Raw genomic sequence first — 15,854 nt, forward strand, 5'->3', positions numbered from 1 at the left:
ATGGTGCTCAGGCCCATTTCGCAGTTAACACCCGGACGCAGCTCAATCATGTCTTCCTTGGTCAATGCATCGGACGAGGGATCCAGTTGCATGGTCTACTCGTTCACTGGATCTCAACCTGTCCTATTTCTGGTTATGGGGCCATCTCAAAAATATCGTATATGCAGAGCCTAGTCCAGATGTGGAGACACTGGAGCAACGTATTCATGCTGCCGTTAACACTGTTCTGATGCAGCTTGGTCGATGTGAACGTGGAGACAGAACGCGCTACGGTGCGTACATGCGTGGGTTGAGGCGTATGGAAACTATTTTCAGACCATACTGTACCTGTGGCTGCATGGTACAGCGCCTTTAGACTGCAGTCCTGTGTCAATGTGTGATTGAATAAACGGTCTTGCAAACCATGCAATTCCGGACATAACTTCATTAGACCTTTTTTGTTCCGAATCCTCCCATCGATCAATTCCTAGAGTTTGCACACGGTGGAAAAAACAACACTGTGTTCCCGCATCGGAGTCGTGTTACGTTACATATACGCGCAGCAACGCCTTCAAACGGAAACCCCTCATGATGCTATTCGCGGATGATGCTGGAGTATACAGTCATGTCTCATAGACAGAAAATGCTGGAAGATATGGAAAGGATCTATGCTTGGTGCAAGAATTGGCAGTTGACCCTCAGCGTAAACAAATGTAATGTACTGCTCATAAATAGGGTCACTCGACTGTCGGAAAATCACAGGGAGCAGTCATGGCTATCTCGGCGTTAGGGCACGCAGCGATTTGAAGAGCGACGATCACATAAAACTAACGGTAGGAGATGCAGATGTCAGACTTAGATTCATTAGAAGAGTCCTCAGGTTATTATAGCACACCCACTAACGCGGTAGCTCATAAAACCCATCATCGGCTGCTACTTGAGTATTGGTCGTTAGTCTGCGACCATTGCCAGATAGGATCGATTGAAGAAATAATGAAGATCCAAAGAGCACCAAGTTTCGGCACAGGCTCGTTTAGTACGCGCGAAAGTGCCAGTCAACTCCAGTGGCAGATGTTACAAGAGGGACACTGGGCATCACGGAGTGATTTACTATTAAAATCCTGTAAATTTACTTTCTTGAACAGTCAACCAATATATTGCTTTCCTCTAAAGATTCCTCATCAAAAGACAGTGAAGACAAATTTAGATAAATTCAAGCTCACATGGGGGCTTACCACCAATGATCCACCCTCGTGCTATTCGTGACTGGAACAGGAGAATGGGGAAGTGGCAGTTGTGCACGAAGGACACAGTGCCAGACGCCGTAGTGTGGCTTTCGGAGTATGAACGTCGATGTAGCAGTGGCTTACAAAACACATATTCAAGAAATTCTCGAGTATTGTTCATCAGTGTGGGACCCTTAGCAATTTGCTTAATAGAAGGGATGGAGAAAATCCAGCTGAGAGTGGGGCGTTTTGTAGCGGGGTCGTTTAGTCGGCGAGAGAACGTTACGGAGACGCTCAACAAACCCAAGGGGCAGACGCTACAAAAGAGGCGTTGTGTATCACGGATATTTGGTATTGACGTTCCGAGAGCGTATCTTCCAAGAATATTCGATCAACATATTACTTCAGCCCACATACGTTTCTCGAATTGACCACGACGAGAAAATCGGAGAAATTAGAGCTCGTACGGAAATTTATCGACAGTCATTCTTTCCACACGGAATTCGCGAATGGAATACGGAAGAGAAAAAAAATGACATTTGAGATGTAAACGTAGATTTAGTGTGACCACATTAAACAAATGACCAGACACGTAGCACAGTTTCAGCCATGCGGATCACTGTGTGCTGGGAGTTTCGCTTTGATGACATTGTGCGATGTCACACATCCAACGAAGGGCACCTGAACTGCCGCTCGGAGTGGCCGCGCGGTTTGAGGCGCCATGTCACGGACTGCACGGTCCCTCCCGCCAGAGGTTCGACCCGTCCCTCGGGCATGGGTGTGTGTGTGTGTGTTGTTCTTAGCATACGTTGTTTAAGTTAGATTAAGTAGTGTGTAAGTCAAGGAGCCGATGATCTCAGCAGTTTGGTCTCTTAGGAATTCACACACATTTTAACATTTTTGAGCACCTGAATTATATCCTTAGTGACAATGGTTTTATGGGCATTAGGCCGTGAACTAAGGCTTATTTTCGATCCTAACGTTTCGTCTCGTTTTGCTGGAGACTACCTCAAAGGCTACAAACACCCAGTTTGTAAACTTTTAAAACGTAAACGTGCACAGATAGCTGCTGCTGCCGAGTTGTTTATTGGTGAGTAACGGGAGTTGCGACGTCATCCTACGCCTGTCAAAAATGGACCATTAAGCCCACGTAACACAACAACCGGACTAGTGAACAATAGTCTAGACTCTAGACCATGTCTATGTCCTCACGTGTAAGCTGGGCAGTGGGAGCGCAAACTGTCAGGACGGTCTTCGCGTGTGTTGTTCATCTGAAACGCCGGATGTAGTAGCAAAACACTATCTACACGATGGTTCACTCACTAGTTCGTCCTGTAATGCGGTCTGTGTTCTCTCGTACCACTACGATGAAGCGTTGTTCCAAGTGTTTAGGTTCCTATAAGGCAATCCAAAAAGAAGGCATAAATCAAGAGGTCCTTGTTACCTGAAAGTTGTTGGAAGATAACTTGGTGTGAATAAACTGATTAACAGAGAAGGGGCAATAGGTTTCCACGGACGTGTCAACAAACGGTTTATGCTTCCCGTTGCGGCGGGAAGTCGTGCATATTACATACTTCACAGGCGAACGCTACCTACATTCCGCCCGCCCAACAGAAGCGGATGCCGAGCATACAGTGCCGCGTTGCATACGGGGGAAATTGAACTAGATTTCGTATACGCGTCCTAAATAGCGAAGAATATTAATATGCACCTCTTAAAGCCTGTATTATTCTCCTCTTCGAAAAAGAAGTAAAAATAGAAAAAGAAGCAATGATGGTATGAACGTACTGCACCTCAAGTGACTGTCCATTTTCTGATTGAAATAATGAGCTTCATTTCACTCTGTTAACACAAGGGGAGTCTTCTTCACATAGTTCCTAAACATTACTTAGAAGCAAAAGACTCATACAGGAAGTAATCGTATGGCGGCGGGGCCTGTTACTTTGATTAATGTGCTCAAAAATGGCTCTGAGCCCTATGGGACTCAACATCTTAGGTCATAAGTCCCCTAGAACTTAGAACTACTTAAACCTAACTAACTTAAGGACATCACACACACCCATGCCCGAGGCAGGATTCGAACCTGCGACCGTAGCAGTCCTGCGGTTACGGAATGCAGCGCCAGAACCGCACGGCCACCGCGGCCGGCTAATTAATGTGCTCTTTCTGTATTAAAAAAAGTAACTGAGATTTCGTTAAAAATATAGTAAACAGGAATAATACACTTGACGAGTGTCATTTACCTCTGTGACGTGTACAGGAAATAGAAATTCCGTACCTTTTACAGAAAACTGCCGTAAACCGAAATGACTGTCCTGCAAAACGCTGCATCTGTATCAACTGACGTTGCTATCACTCTGCAAGTTTCGAGTAGCGCACATTCTGCTGCTTCTGTATTTGCAGCAATCCATATTTATGAGATGCGATGTCGATATGCAGGATATTTAGTCGTAAGCGCTGTGATTCGTTTATCAATCCGTCAACAAACAGATTTGGATTCGTCATTTCATATGCGATTAATCTGTTAGCACGCGTCATATTCGAACACGTACTTCATTAGCAATTACCTCGTTCTCGACCAATTGTAAAACTGCAACATCAATACTCCCACCTGCAGTTATTGGAGAAATAAAGAACGTTGAAATTTCTGTTAATGTAAATAACTAGTTACCCTAACATTCATCCAAAAGGAATTTTCTCTAACAGTATTCGACATATGTTTCCATTTCACTGAAAATTACGTACTTTGAAACGTAAATTTGCATCTTATTGACTCCTTTGGGGCCTGCTCAAATAGCAGTCAAAGACCGGATTGATAAACTGATAGTGATCAGAGCATTTAATTTTATATTAGTGCAATCAGTAGGTCTCCCTACTACAAATAATCCATGGATAGAACACGAAGGGAGACAAGTAGCCCGAGTAGATACAACGAATTGTGAAGCATTGCTATAAGTATAGACCATCTACACATGCGTGAAGAAAGATACAATTAAAGAGGTAGATGATGTTTGGTTTGTGGGGCGCTCAACTACGTGGTTATCAGCAATTAAAGAGGTAGTCGACAAACTATTGACAGCTTTCATCAAGCTACTTTCCTTTTCCTCAGTTGCTACTGCATAGTTCGACTGTCAGCATTGCAGCAACCCATTCCGGCACAAAATTAGTTACGTCAGCTATTCGCCAGAAAGAAGTTCGTGTATGTCAATATAGCAAAGTGCTGTGTACGATTGGCAGATGCTACGTATTTATGTCTTCATATACGTGTACATCAACACTGCGCAAGCCACCTTACGTTGGGTCGAACCACAGTGGCTGTTCTCTTTGCTGATCTGTCCATGACTGGCGCGTAGAAAGAATGAGTGTCGGTAAAACTACGCATGAGATCGAGATCCAATGACTTTCTCGTCGTGATTATTTCGCAAGATGTATTTGCAAGAATGTAGTATGTTGCCCGATTCTTTTTGGGTCGTACGATCTCTATATTTCAACAGTAAACCGCTCCGTGACACCGCGCTTTTTATAGCGTCTGATACTATAGTTCTCTAGCATCTCGGTAACATCCTCGGGCTGTGTAAACGATCCCGTAACGCAATGCACTGCTCTTCGTTGGGCCTTCTTTGTGTATTCTATTAATCCTACTTAATAAGGGTCCCAGACTAATGAACAATACTGAGTAATTGGTCGAACGAATGTTTTATAAGCCACTTATTTCGAGGGTGAATTACATTTCCTTGAGATTCTCCCAACGAATCTCAGCTTGTCACGTGATTTTCCAGAAATTAGTTTCATGTGGGGTCTTCTCACTTCAGTTCGCTCCGGATGGTTACTCCTACGTATGTTGCGGTAGTTACCGTTTCCAGTGATTTGGTTGCCAATAGTGTAATAGAGCAGTAGTTGATCTCACCGCCTATTTATGTGCAACACGTTACATTTATTTATATTCAAAGTCGATTACAAATCCCTGCAATGATCGTCGATCTTATGCAAGTCTTCCTACATTTCCCAGTAGTCTTCTAACGTTGCAGCGTTCCTATAGATAACAGCATCGTCCACGGAAAGTCTCACGGGAACTAAACCACTATCCACTACATCATTAATACAAATTGTATACAGCGACAGTCCTATAACACTGCCTTTACATACTCTAGAAATTACTTTCACATTTGTCGATTCTGCAGCGTTAAGAGCGACGTGTTGAGTTCTATGCGCAAGGATATCCTGAATCCAATAGAAAATCTGGTCCGATATTCGGTAAGGTCGTACTTTGTTCACTAAGTGACACTGCGTATCTGTATCGAATACCTTCCGGATGGTGGCCGAGCGGTTCTAGGCGCTACAGTCTGGAACCGCGCTACCGCTACGGTCGCAGGTTCGAATCCTGCCTCGGGCATGTGTGTGATGTCCTTAGGTTAGTTAGGTTTAAGTAGTTCTAAGTTCTAGGGGACTAATGACCTTAGCAGTTAATTCCCATAGTGCTCAGAGCCATTTTTGAACATTACGGATGTCAAGGAACACAGAATCATCCTTTGCGTCTACTACGGCACTCTGAATCGTATGCTAATGTGCTATTTGCTTCAACGCTATTTATTTAGCCTCACAGGGCTCAATGGTCCCTTTTCATATCTTTCCCCTGAGCTAATCACAGGGAATCGAACCCGGGAGCTTGGCATCAGCAGCCAACAGCGCTAATCACCACACCACTCAGGCGACCTTTATTAGCTTGTATTCTCAGTATATACAAGGACACCTAGTTTAACACTCCACTTCCATCGAGTTCATATCAGACGGCTAAGCTGATGCAGTACCTCGATTGAAGAAGGGTGTGGGAATCACTCGGGAATGGTTTTTATGGAGTTTGGAAAACCACAGAAAACCTGAAACATCGTCAAAAGGTGCACATGGAGAAGAGAGCGTTTGTGCCATGTAAGTTGTCTGACATTTATAAGATGTAATTCACCCACCGAAAGCCGTCTCACATCAGGATTCCTTACTCCTTCCCGATGCTGTCCCTCCTAATCTCCATCCTAGTCACACCTGTACCAGGCCGTATGGCTCTCCTCAGCCACTCAGCCACATCAAACATCACCACACACCATTACAGTGCCGCTAACCGCCCTCATTCCCAAATTATGCTCTCCCAGTGGAGGTTCTGCGCTTTTAGTGGACTGCTGTGAAGTGCTTCACTTTGGTTACCAAAAAACCCATCAACGCTTTTCTTTTTAAATAAAACAGACCATTCTTAACTTCGTCAATGTGCAGCCGTCTGTTTCAAAAATTTTAAAAATTTTGCAAATATTTTATCTTTGAAATGTTTTAAAACGATCTTTATATTTTAAAAGCTTTTCGCTGCAGTGTGCCAGCTGTACAGCTGCCATTTCACCCCCGCCCCTCAGAATTAGGGCATCAAACTATAAAAACGAAAAAAAATCTCCGATGACTAAGTCATTATGTCTGAATATAGTGACTGCTCTAGTTATATGCTGAGGAACCTGTTCGACCAACACAGAAAGTAGGGTTTAAATTAAATGCAAGTAAGTCTAATTATATGACAGTGGGTAGCTCTCCGAGAGCCTGTGACCATCGTACGTTGGCTTTGGCGAGGCAGCACACACAGAGTGAGATAAATAATATTATTAACTTGTTACATATGTACCGTGTATTTGTAAAATTGTTTTATGGGGTCTTGTCACTGTAGGTGTTGATTTTAGCCTTTGACTATGCCTATTTAGGCAAGCTGTTTTATATTTGTTCTGAAGAAGGCGTGGTTATCCACGCTGAAACCTAGGTAAACACCAGGTACTTAGTGCAATCGAGGCGGATTTTTCATAATTATTTCGATACTTACGATTGCTGACGCGCTGCACTGCTGAAAGTTCGAAAATAGATCAATTACTATCCATGAATTACTGGAGGGGAAGAGCTAGAATCTGAAGGTTAGACACCGGAAAGGGAAAAAAATCAGAAAAAGTATGGAAATTAAAGGATACCCTTTTGAAGCTATTGAAAGCAAGAGGTTATTACAGTACTGCAATTTAGGACGAATGGATGATATAAGATGGCCAAAGAAGTTGTGGATTTGGATTCCAGATGGGATAAAGAAACGAGGTAGGCCAGATAACAAGAGGGATTTGGGAAGACCATGGGCTACGCACATTATGAAATAAAGTCATTCCTTCCACAACGGTTACCAAATTGCACGTTTCAGGTAAATAATTCCCCTACATTTTGTTTTAGGCGCACCATAGCTATTTAAGGAATAGTTGGTTAAACAGAAAGCAATACAAAATGCCTTAAAATAAACAGATTCTAGTTTGAATTGTTAACATAACGAAATTCCTATGTGCATAACTCTAACTTACATGCATTTCCTCTTGTCGAGGTGAGAAAATTGCTGCTATATTTATGGTAGATTAGAGTGCGGATAGTCGCATACACTCCTACCTGGGAGAGGCCGAGGTGCACGGACGCCGTCTCGGAGATGTACATGATCTTGCCGTCGGGCGCCACCACGAAGATGAAGCCATCCAGGGTCTGGGAACAGGGATGGCCAGCTAGGAACATGCCAACACACCACACCTCGCGCCTCCACTGCAGCACGTCGGCTCCGAGCAGTGCGCGCCAGCTCTACTTCTACAAGCGATCAGCGCTACATCTACTTCTACACATACTTGCTTTTTATAATATCCTTTTCTGTTATCAATTATTTACATTTCCCCAGTCGGGGAGGGCTGGCGGGCGCCATGTTGCCGCTCTTCAGCCTTTGGATAAAATGCCTTAAAACGCATTAAATACTTTACAATAACAAAGAAGGTGATTTAAAGCTTGAGAACAACTTGGTAATGTACTAAGTTTCGAACTCTGTGAGGTGATGGTACCGTGGGTTCCTGGCAACATTTTCTTGGTAAGACATTCTGATACAAATGGGACAGAAGAGGAAGTAGTATGAAAAAACGATGTGGCATGAAGACAAAAATATGTTTGTTACAGGTCGTGCAACACTCTTATTATTTTCCATGTTTGTATGTAAAACGGTCGACATGATTAATTGTTTAGTTTAAACCGTATGTCAGTTCATTTAGGTGGTATTGTATTGTATTGTATGTTAACCGGGGACCTAGAGACGACGGAGAGGCTCCGTCCCCGCCGCAGCCTCAGTGGTCCACAATCCCACGACGACTACCTCAGTCCACTTCACCCCTCTGCCGCCCACACCGAACCCACGGTTATTGTGCGGTTCGGCCCCCGGTGGACCCCCCAGGGAACGTCTCACACCAGACGAGTGTAACCTCTATGTTTGCGTGGTAGAGTAATGGTGGTGTACGCGTACGTGGAGAACTTGTTTGCGCAGCAATCGCCGACATAGTGTATCTGAGGCGGAATAAGGGGAACCAGCATTCGCCGAGGCAGATGGAAAACCGCCCAAAAACCATCCACAGACTGGCCGGTTCACCGGACCTCGACACAGATCCTCCGGGCGGATTCGTGCCGAGGACCAGGCGCTCCATCTCGACCGGAAAGCCGTGCGTTAGACCGCACGGCCAACCGGGCGGGCAATCATTTAGGTGGTACTCAACAGGCAATTATGTTGAAGTAAAAAGATGCTGAACAGGTTAAATAAGTTTGTGATGTTTAGTCATAATTGGCATCTGACACATGAGCATTTTTTATTTACACAGGAACAAAAAAGCCGTACATAGAGCGGAAAAAAATGGACAACAATTTTTCTACTTGATGTACACTACAGAAAAAGTGGGAAATTCAAATATGGAAATTATTAAAATAATTGGCAAATGAAGCAAGGTTACTGGTATGCTCAATTCAATCTTATGGAATAGAAATGTGACGAACAGAACAAGAAGACTCATATTCAAGTCAGTACTAGAGAGTATAGTCCTGAATTGACCAGAGAACTAGACAACTAATCAGAGACATATAAAGAAGCTGAAAATATAAGAGACGAATTTCTGGAGAAAATCAGCAAGAATTTCAAGGAAAGACCTCGTAAGGAACGCTTAAGTGATAAAGATAATGGAAGTGGAAGAAGGAATATGTGATGCTATGGATCGAAAGAGATTAAAATGCTACGGATATGTAAGAACGATGGAGGAAACAAGAATACCAAAACCGATTCTGAGGTGAGAAATTGAGAAGAGAAGGAGAAGAAGAAGAAGAAGAAGAAGAAGAGGACGAGCGATGACTGCCTGGCTTCAAAATGTACGGAAGACAATGAAAACATCTGGTGCAGAAAAGTAGGATGCGTAAGAACGATGTATTTGGAGGAACATCTTGAGAAGGTAGTACTGAATATGTATGTGATACTCATCTAACAAATTTCGAGTGTATTCTGACGTTGGAGAGAAATTTCTGTGTTAAGGAAAGTCTCAATAAATAAATAAATAAATAATAAGAACGAAAAAAGGAACTGATTTATACTTAGGGAAGACAAACATAGTTTAACAAATGTAACGTAACGTAAGATCGGACACGATGAGCATCGCATCTTATGGAGTTTTGTTTGAAACACAATGCACTACACTGTAAGTGCACCATATAGCTCTTGTTAATTGCGTTATTTGTCAACAACCGCAATTTATGAAGTTTCCCAATACCAAGAGTGACTGTTCAATCTGAATAAATAGGGAAAGGTTTTCGGCATTTTCAAATAGGAACAAGAACGTCGTAGACAAGTGTTCAGCATCTACTATTACGAAATACAGTTTCCATGTCTGTAAATACGTACTTCAAGACAGCGTTTGTGTAAAAGTAACCAACAAGCAAGCACTAGTTATGGGATTTGCCTTTCTTTAGCAAACCCAGTTTCAAAAATGGAAATAATTGGATTGGTTTAATTGGCATGCCTGTAATTTAATGGTGAAGCATAATTGTCAAAATCAAACACACTTTTACCTTTGTCTTAGATCTTTTTATTTCGCACGGCTCAACTTTGGGGCTCCAAACCATTATCCATCGTTACGCTATTTCATGCCTTCTTGTCACTGATCTCTATACTACTCGCATGTAATACTCTGATTTTGGAGTTCAGAGCTTAGCGTGCCTGCATTATCCTATTGTTCACCATGTTGAAATTAGACAAATATTTTACTGTTTCTCTCCTGGTTTTGAAACTGCAGATGGTACCAGGAAATTACTGTTCCAAAAATATTTCGTGCACCTTGTACCTTTACTGTGAATACCCTGCTGAAAATTGATAAGCCAGAAAACACATTATCTATCACTTTGTACACGTATCTCTGTTGTTAAAACAGGCTAAATGTAGCCCCAAGAAGAGTAGATAATCTTCCTGAAAACTCAAAATTTAATGTCTTACTGGCTGCATTTGCAGCATGTATCTCATTAACAATAAGTGACAACACAAATGTTGATAGGCAATGGATCACTTCACATATCAAACACACAAACATATATTTCGCTTTAAGTTGAGCTGAGTAGCGGATGCTCTTGCACATATTAATGTCACTTTCTGCTTAAAGAGAACTTGTATAGCTCATTCTTAATTTTTACAATCAGTACTGGCACGTTTGAACAAACGATATCAAATGTAGTTTTGTCCGTATTTTGCAGTTCTGGACGTGGCTGTATTCAACGAACAGAAAGTATAAATAATAACGTTTTCAGTGCGCAATCTTCGTGTTTTATTAAGTCACGCGATGTATGTCGGATGCCGTACGATGATCATCAGGTGCGTTCGTTTTAAAAAATCAGTTACTTCTGCTCTTAAGTGAGGTTATACGAAATGTACGCTCCGAAGGATCCACGAAGAACATTTTTAATGATTTAATGTCAGCAAACGTGGATTTATCCAATCTGTAGCTGCACGTCACGTCACTCAATGCGCTCATTTGTTTGTACGTTTCAAAACATGCTCAAACAAGTGTGTGCCTTGAGTGAAGTGATGCGCAATTGCAGAATGTACGAAGACTATTCGGGAAATAAGGAACGATAGGTCGCGATATGGAAACCACAGTGAAAATCAAAACTCTTTTATTTGCAACAGTTAGCTACAACTTACAGCTACTTATCTCTATAGTCGCCGATCCGACTTAGACGTTTGTCGTAGAGTTGTACCAACTTTCCAATACCCTCGTTATAGAAGGCAGCCGCCAGTGCTTTCCACCAATTCTCTACGCTGGCCTACAGCTCGTTGTCTGTGCCAAAATGTTGTCTTCATTGCCAGTGGTTCATGTGCGCAGTGATGAAACTCAGAGGGAGACTGTATTGTGGGTAATCAAACACTGAAAACGATGCAGGAGCAACTTCATTGCCCCTGCAGAATGCGGCTGAGAATTGTCTTGGAGAAGAAATGCACCACAGTTACGTAATGTTGGCTGCCTAGCTTCAGGCGAAATTTCTCACCAGGCTCTCGTAGTTGGCGGGAGACACTATTGTTCTACGTATCTTTATGTGCTCCCTGTGTGCTCAGAACTAAACAGAACGACATAATGCTATCGACGGGCATACTAGAGACACTGCCCAACACACCTGTCGAAACTTCATCGGATTTTCACTGTGGTTTCCATCTCGTGACCGATCGTTCCTTACTTTCAGAATAACCCTCGTATAAATCAGTGTCTCCTGACATTAGAGCGTTACAAATGTTCTTCATGGATCTTACAGAACATACATTTCGCAACATCTCCCTGAACAGGAAAAATAAATAAAGTCTGAAAACGAATTACACCAAACGTACAAGCTCCAAATACATGTGTGATATAATAACAACCGAAAAATTGTGACTACTGATGTCAACTTTGTTGACGAAGCGTCTTCTTGTTTACGACGCTTGATTTTACGCACGAAACGCATTTACAGGTTTGGGTAATGTAGTAGCAATTTCATCAATTGCTGTTCGGATAATGGAATCTATGAGTAAAACAAATAGGAAATAAAGAAGAACCTATTTTCTGATCAGTCTATCAATGTCCGGATCACGCCTGAGTTTGAAATGATTCTGTCTTCGTTTTTTTTTTTTTCACTAATTCTGAAACGGTACATTTTGGTTCAGATGGCTCAGAGCACTATGGGACTTAACTTCTGAGGTCATCAGCCTCCTAGAACTTAGAACTACTTAAAACTAACTAACCTAAGGACATCACACACATCCATGCCCGAGGCAGGATTCGAACCTGCGACTGTAGCGCCTAGAACCGCTCGGCCACACCGGCTGGCCGATACGTTTTGTTCTTCGCCGTAAAACTGGAACATCCGGTGCAATAGGCTTGCTTATTTGCATAATCTGAAAGAATTTTCCTTTGCTTTCTAGCGGCACTTCCTGGCCGAGATATTGTACTTACGCAAAAAACGAAAAAGATCTACGGCCGATATGCCCAGACAACTGCACTTGGACATCCATGTGATAAGAGACCACTACATCTGGTGGACTACAAAGCATATAGTTCACCAGCACCAAAGAAACTAAGTGAGATCCGACGGTTAACATCAAAGAAGTTTAATGCATATAGGTGCCAGTGATGCTGAAATATCTATTGTAGATTAGGGGCTAAATCTGTAGTTTATCTCTGAATATATCCGCACCATATTTACTGTGGAGTGCTATTAAATCTACAATCGGTTATTACGGTTTTGCAGAGATTCTGACAGTATTCAACGACGGCGTTGTGGTACAACGTATGAAACTCCTTCACTGGGCGGCTTAAGGATGGAGGCAGTGGGCGGGGGGGGGGAGGCAGGGGGGACGGGATGGGGGCGAGGCAATAGAGCCAGATAGAAAAAGAGCAAGAGAGAGAGAGAGAGAGAGAGAGGGGGGGGGGAGGGAGAGAGAGAGAGAGATCAGTTAGGATCTCCTTTAATTTCTTTGAAGTATATGTTCCCTCTTTCCTTAATGCCAGATTTCGACATCAATGGAATATCTATAGTTTCCGAATAACGATGCGCAAAATTGGAGTCCGCTTTCAGGAGTTTCCAGGATATAATCTACACTCCTGGAAATTGAAATAAGAACACCGTGAATTCATTGTCCCAGGAAGGGGAAACTTTATTGACACATTCCTGGGGTCAGATACATCACATGATCACACTGACTGAACCACAGGCACATAGACACAGGCAACAGAGCATGCACAATGTCGGCACTAGTACAGTGTATATCCACCTTTCGCAGCAATGCAGGCTGCTATTCTCCCATGGAGACGATCGTAGAGATGCTGGATGTAGTCCTGTGGAACGGCTTGCCATGCCATTTCCACCTGGCGCCTCAGTTGGACCAGCGCTCATGCTGGACGTGCAGACCGCGTGAGACGACGCTTCATCCAGTCCCAAACATGCTCAATGGGGGACAGATCCGGAGATCTTGCTGGCCAGGGTAGTTGACTTACACCTTCTAGAGCACGTTGGGTGGCACGGGATACATGCGAACGTGCATTGTCCTGTTGGAACAGCAAGTTCCCTTGCCGGTCTAGGAATGGTAGAACGATGGGTTCGATGACGGTTTGGATGTACCGTGCACTATTCAGTGTCCCCTCGACGATCACCAGTGGTGTACGGCCAGTGTAGGAGATCGCTCCCCACACCATGATGCCGGGTGTTGGCCCTGTGTGCCTCGGTCGTATGCAGTCCTGATTGTGGCGCTCACCTGCACGGCGCCAAACACGCATACGACCATCATTGGCACCAAGGCAGAAGCGACTCTCATCGCTGAAGACGACACGTCTCCATTCGTCCCTCCATTCACGCCTGTCGCGACACCACTGGAGGCGGGCTGCACGATGTTGGGGCGTGAGCGGAAGACGGCCTAACGGTGTGCGGGACCGTAGCCCAGCTTCATGGAGACGGTTGCGAATGGTCCTCGCCGATACCCCAGGAGCAACAGTGTCCCTAATTTGCTGGGAAGTGGCGGTGCGGTCCGCTGCGGCACTGCGTAGGATCCTACGGTCTTGGCGTGCATCCGTGCGTCGCTGCGGTCCGGTCCCAGGTCGACGGGCACGTGCACCTTCCGCCGACCACTGGCGACAACATCGATGTACTGTGGAGACCTCACGCCCCACGTGTTGAGCAATTCGGCGGTACGTCCACCCGGCCTCCCGCATGCCCACTATACGCCCTCGCTCAAAGTCCGTCAACTGCACATACGGTTCACGTCCACGCTGTCGCGGCATGATACCAGTGTTAAAGACTGCGATGGAGCTCCGTATGCCACGGCAAACTGGCTGACACTGACGGCGGCGGTGCACAAATGCTGCGCAGCTAGCGCCATTCGACGGCCAACACCGCGGTTCCTGGTGTGTCCGCTGTGCCGTGCGTGTGATCATTGCTTGTACAGCCCTCTCGCAGTGTCCGGAGTAAGTATGGTGGGTCTGACACACCGGTGTCAATGTGTTCTTTTTTCCATTTCCAGGGGTGTATTTCTTCAGTCTGATGCAGACAGATCTTCCCGGCCTTCTCACACAACATGAGCCACGCTTATTACACGTAAACTTAGTCATTCCACTTTTAGTCATAGAGGACTGCATGTATTTGTAGTTGAACAGATTCTAGTTCAAAATGTTCAAATGAGTGTGAAATCTTATGAGACTTCACTGCTAAGGTCATCAGTCCCTAAGCTTACACACTACTTAACCTAAATTATCCTAAGGACAAACACACACACCCATGCCCGAGGGAGGACTCGAACCTCCGCCGGGACCAAACGCACAGTCCATGACTGCAGCGCCTCTGACCGCTCGGCGAATCTCGCGCGGCCAGGTTCTGGTCTACTGTCTCTGTGGTGCAGTGAGTCACTAAACAACATTATTACACGTAACAATATCAGACATTACACCACAAATGTCTCGTATCATCGCTTTACTTATTCGTTGTACACTCTAATATCTCGATGTGTACAGAATTACCTCAACATTACTTTAGTAGTATTAAATTCTTCCATTCGTAGTGCACGGCAATACATTATTTACATTTACAGAAAGTTGTAAGACCAGAAAATGAACTTGGAAGCAGAAATCTAGGTCATGCGAAATAAAAAGTTCTGAAATGTCGTCAAAAGCGTGTTTTCTTGAAAGTTAGTTTCTTTTTTTCGAATGCATACTGGCATTAAGTAGTTACAATAATGATGTCAAGTTTTCTTGCGTACGAAGAACGAAGGCCAAGATGGCAGCTCGAGCCGCTGCGCCCTCTCTTAGGATAAGGTGCTGAGTAGAGGAAGTCATTGTGCATCTCTCACGCATGCGGACAATGGTACTCTCCATCAGCGAGATTTAATCACCGTCTCATTTATCCGCAAAATTGCGTCCATCACAGCTTCGTTTCTATCTGTGCGGAACATGCGTGCGATTTAAGAGCACCGATTGCGCTTAAAGCAAATGTAGAGGATAATAAATGGTACACGAAATTGTGGTTATTGCGGCTCATTGTAAATTTCGATGAGCACATGACAGCCAAAAGAATTGGAGAAAATTTCCCCTTTATGCATAACGTAATTCATTTATTTCTAATTTAATTGAAGTGTAACGACTTTCTTCAGAATCGTTCAACTGTATCGATAATGATCAGATTAATAGATGCTACAACAATTACATGACACGTTTCAGGTATTTAATCACTGTTTCCTGTGCCGTCGCCGGCCGCGGTGGCCGAGCGGTTCTAGGCGCTTCAGTCCGGAACCGCGCGACTGTT

General features: G+C 44.0%; 1 protein-coding gene across 1 annotated transcript in view; it reads right to left on the reverse strand.

Annotated features, from left to right (window-relative positions):
- Nucleotides 1–15,854, reverse strand: part of LOC126184234 (single-minded homolog 1-like) — a 146,268-nt gene that overhangs the window by 75,762 nt on the left and 54,652 nt on the right. Inside the window, exon 3 of the mRNA XM_049926604.1 lies at nt 7,650–7,739. Within this exon, the coding sequence (XP_049782561.1) occupies nt 7,650–7,739 (90 nt within the window). The remainder of the gene's footprint in view (nt 1–7,649; nt 7,740–15,854) is intronic.

The sequence above is a fragment of the Schistocerca cancellata genome, chromosome 4 (assembly GCF_023864275.1).
Source record: "Schistocerca cancellata isolate TAMUIC-IGC-003103 chromosome 4, iqSchCanc2.1, whole genome shotgun sequence".
Lineage (NCBI taxonomy): Eukaryota > Metazoa > Arthropoda > Insecta > Orthoptera > Acrididae > Schistocerca > Schistocerca cancellata.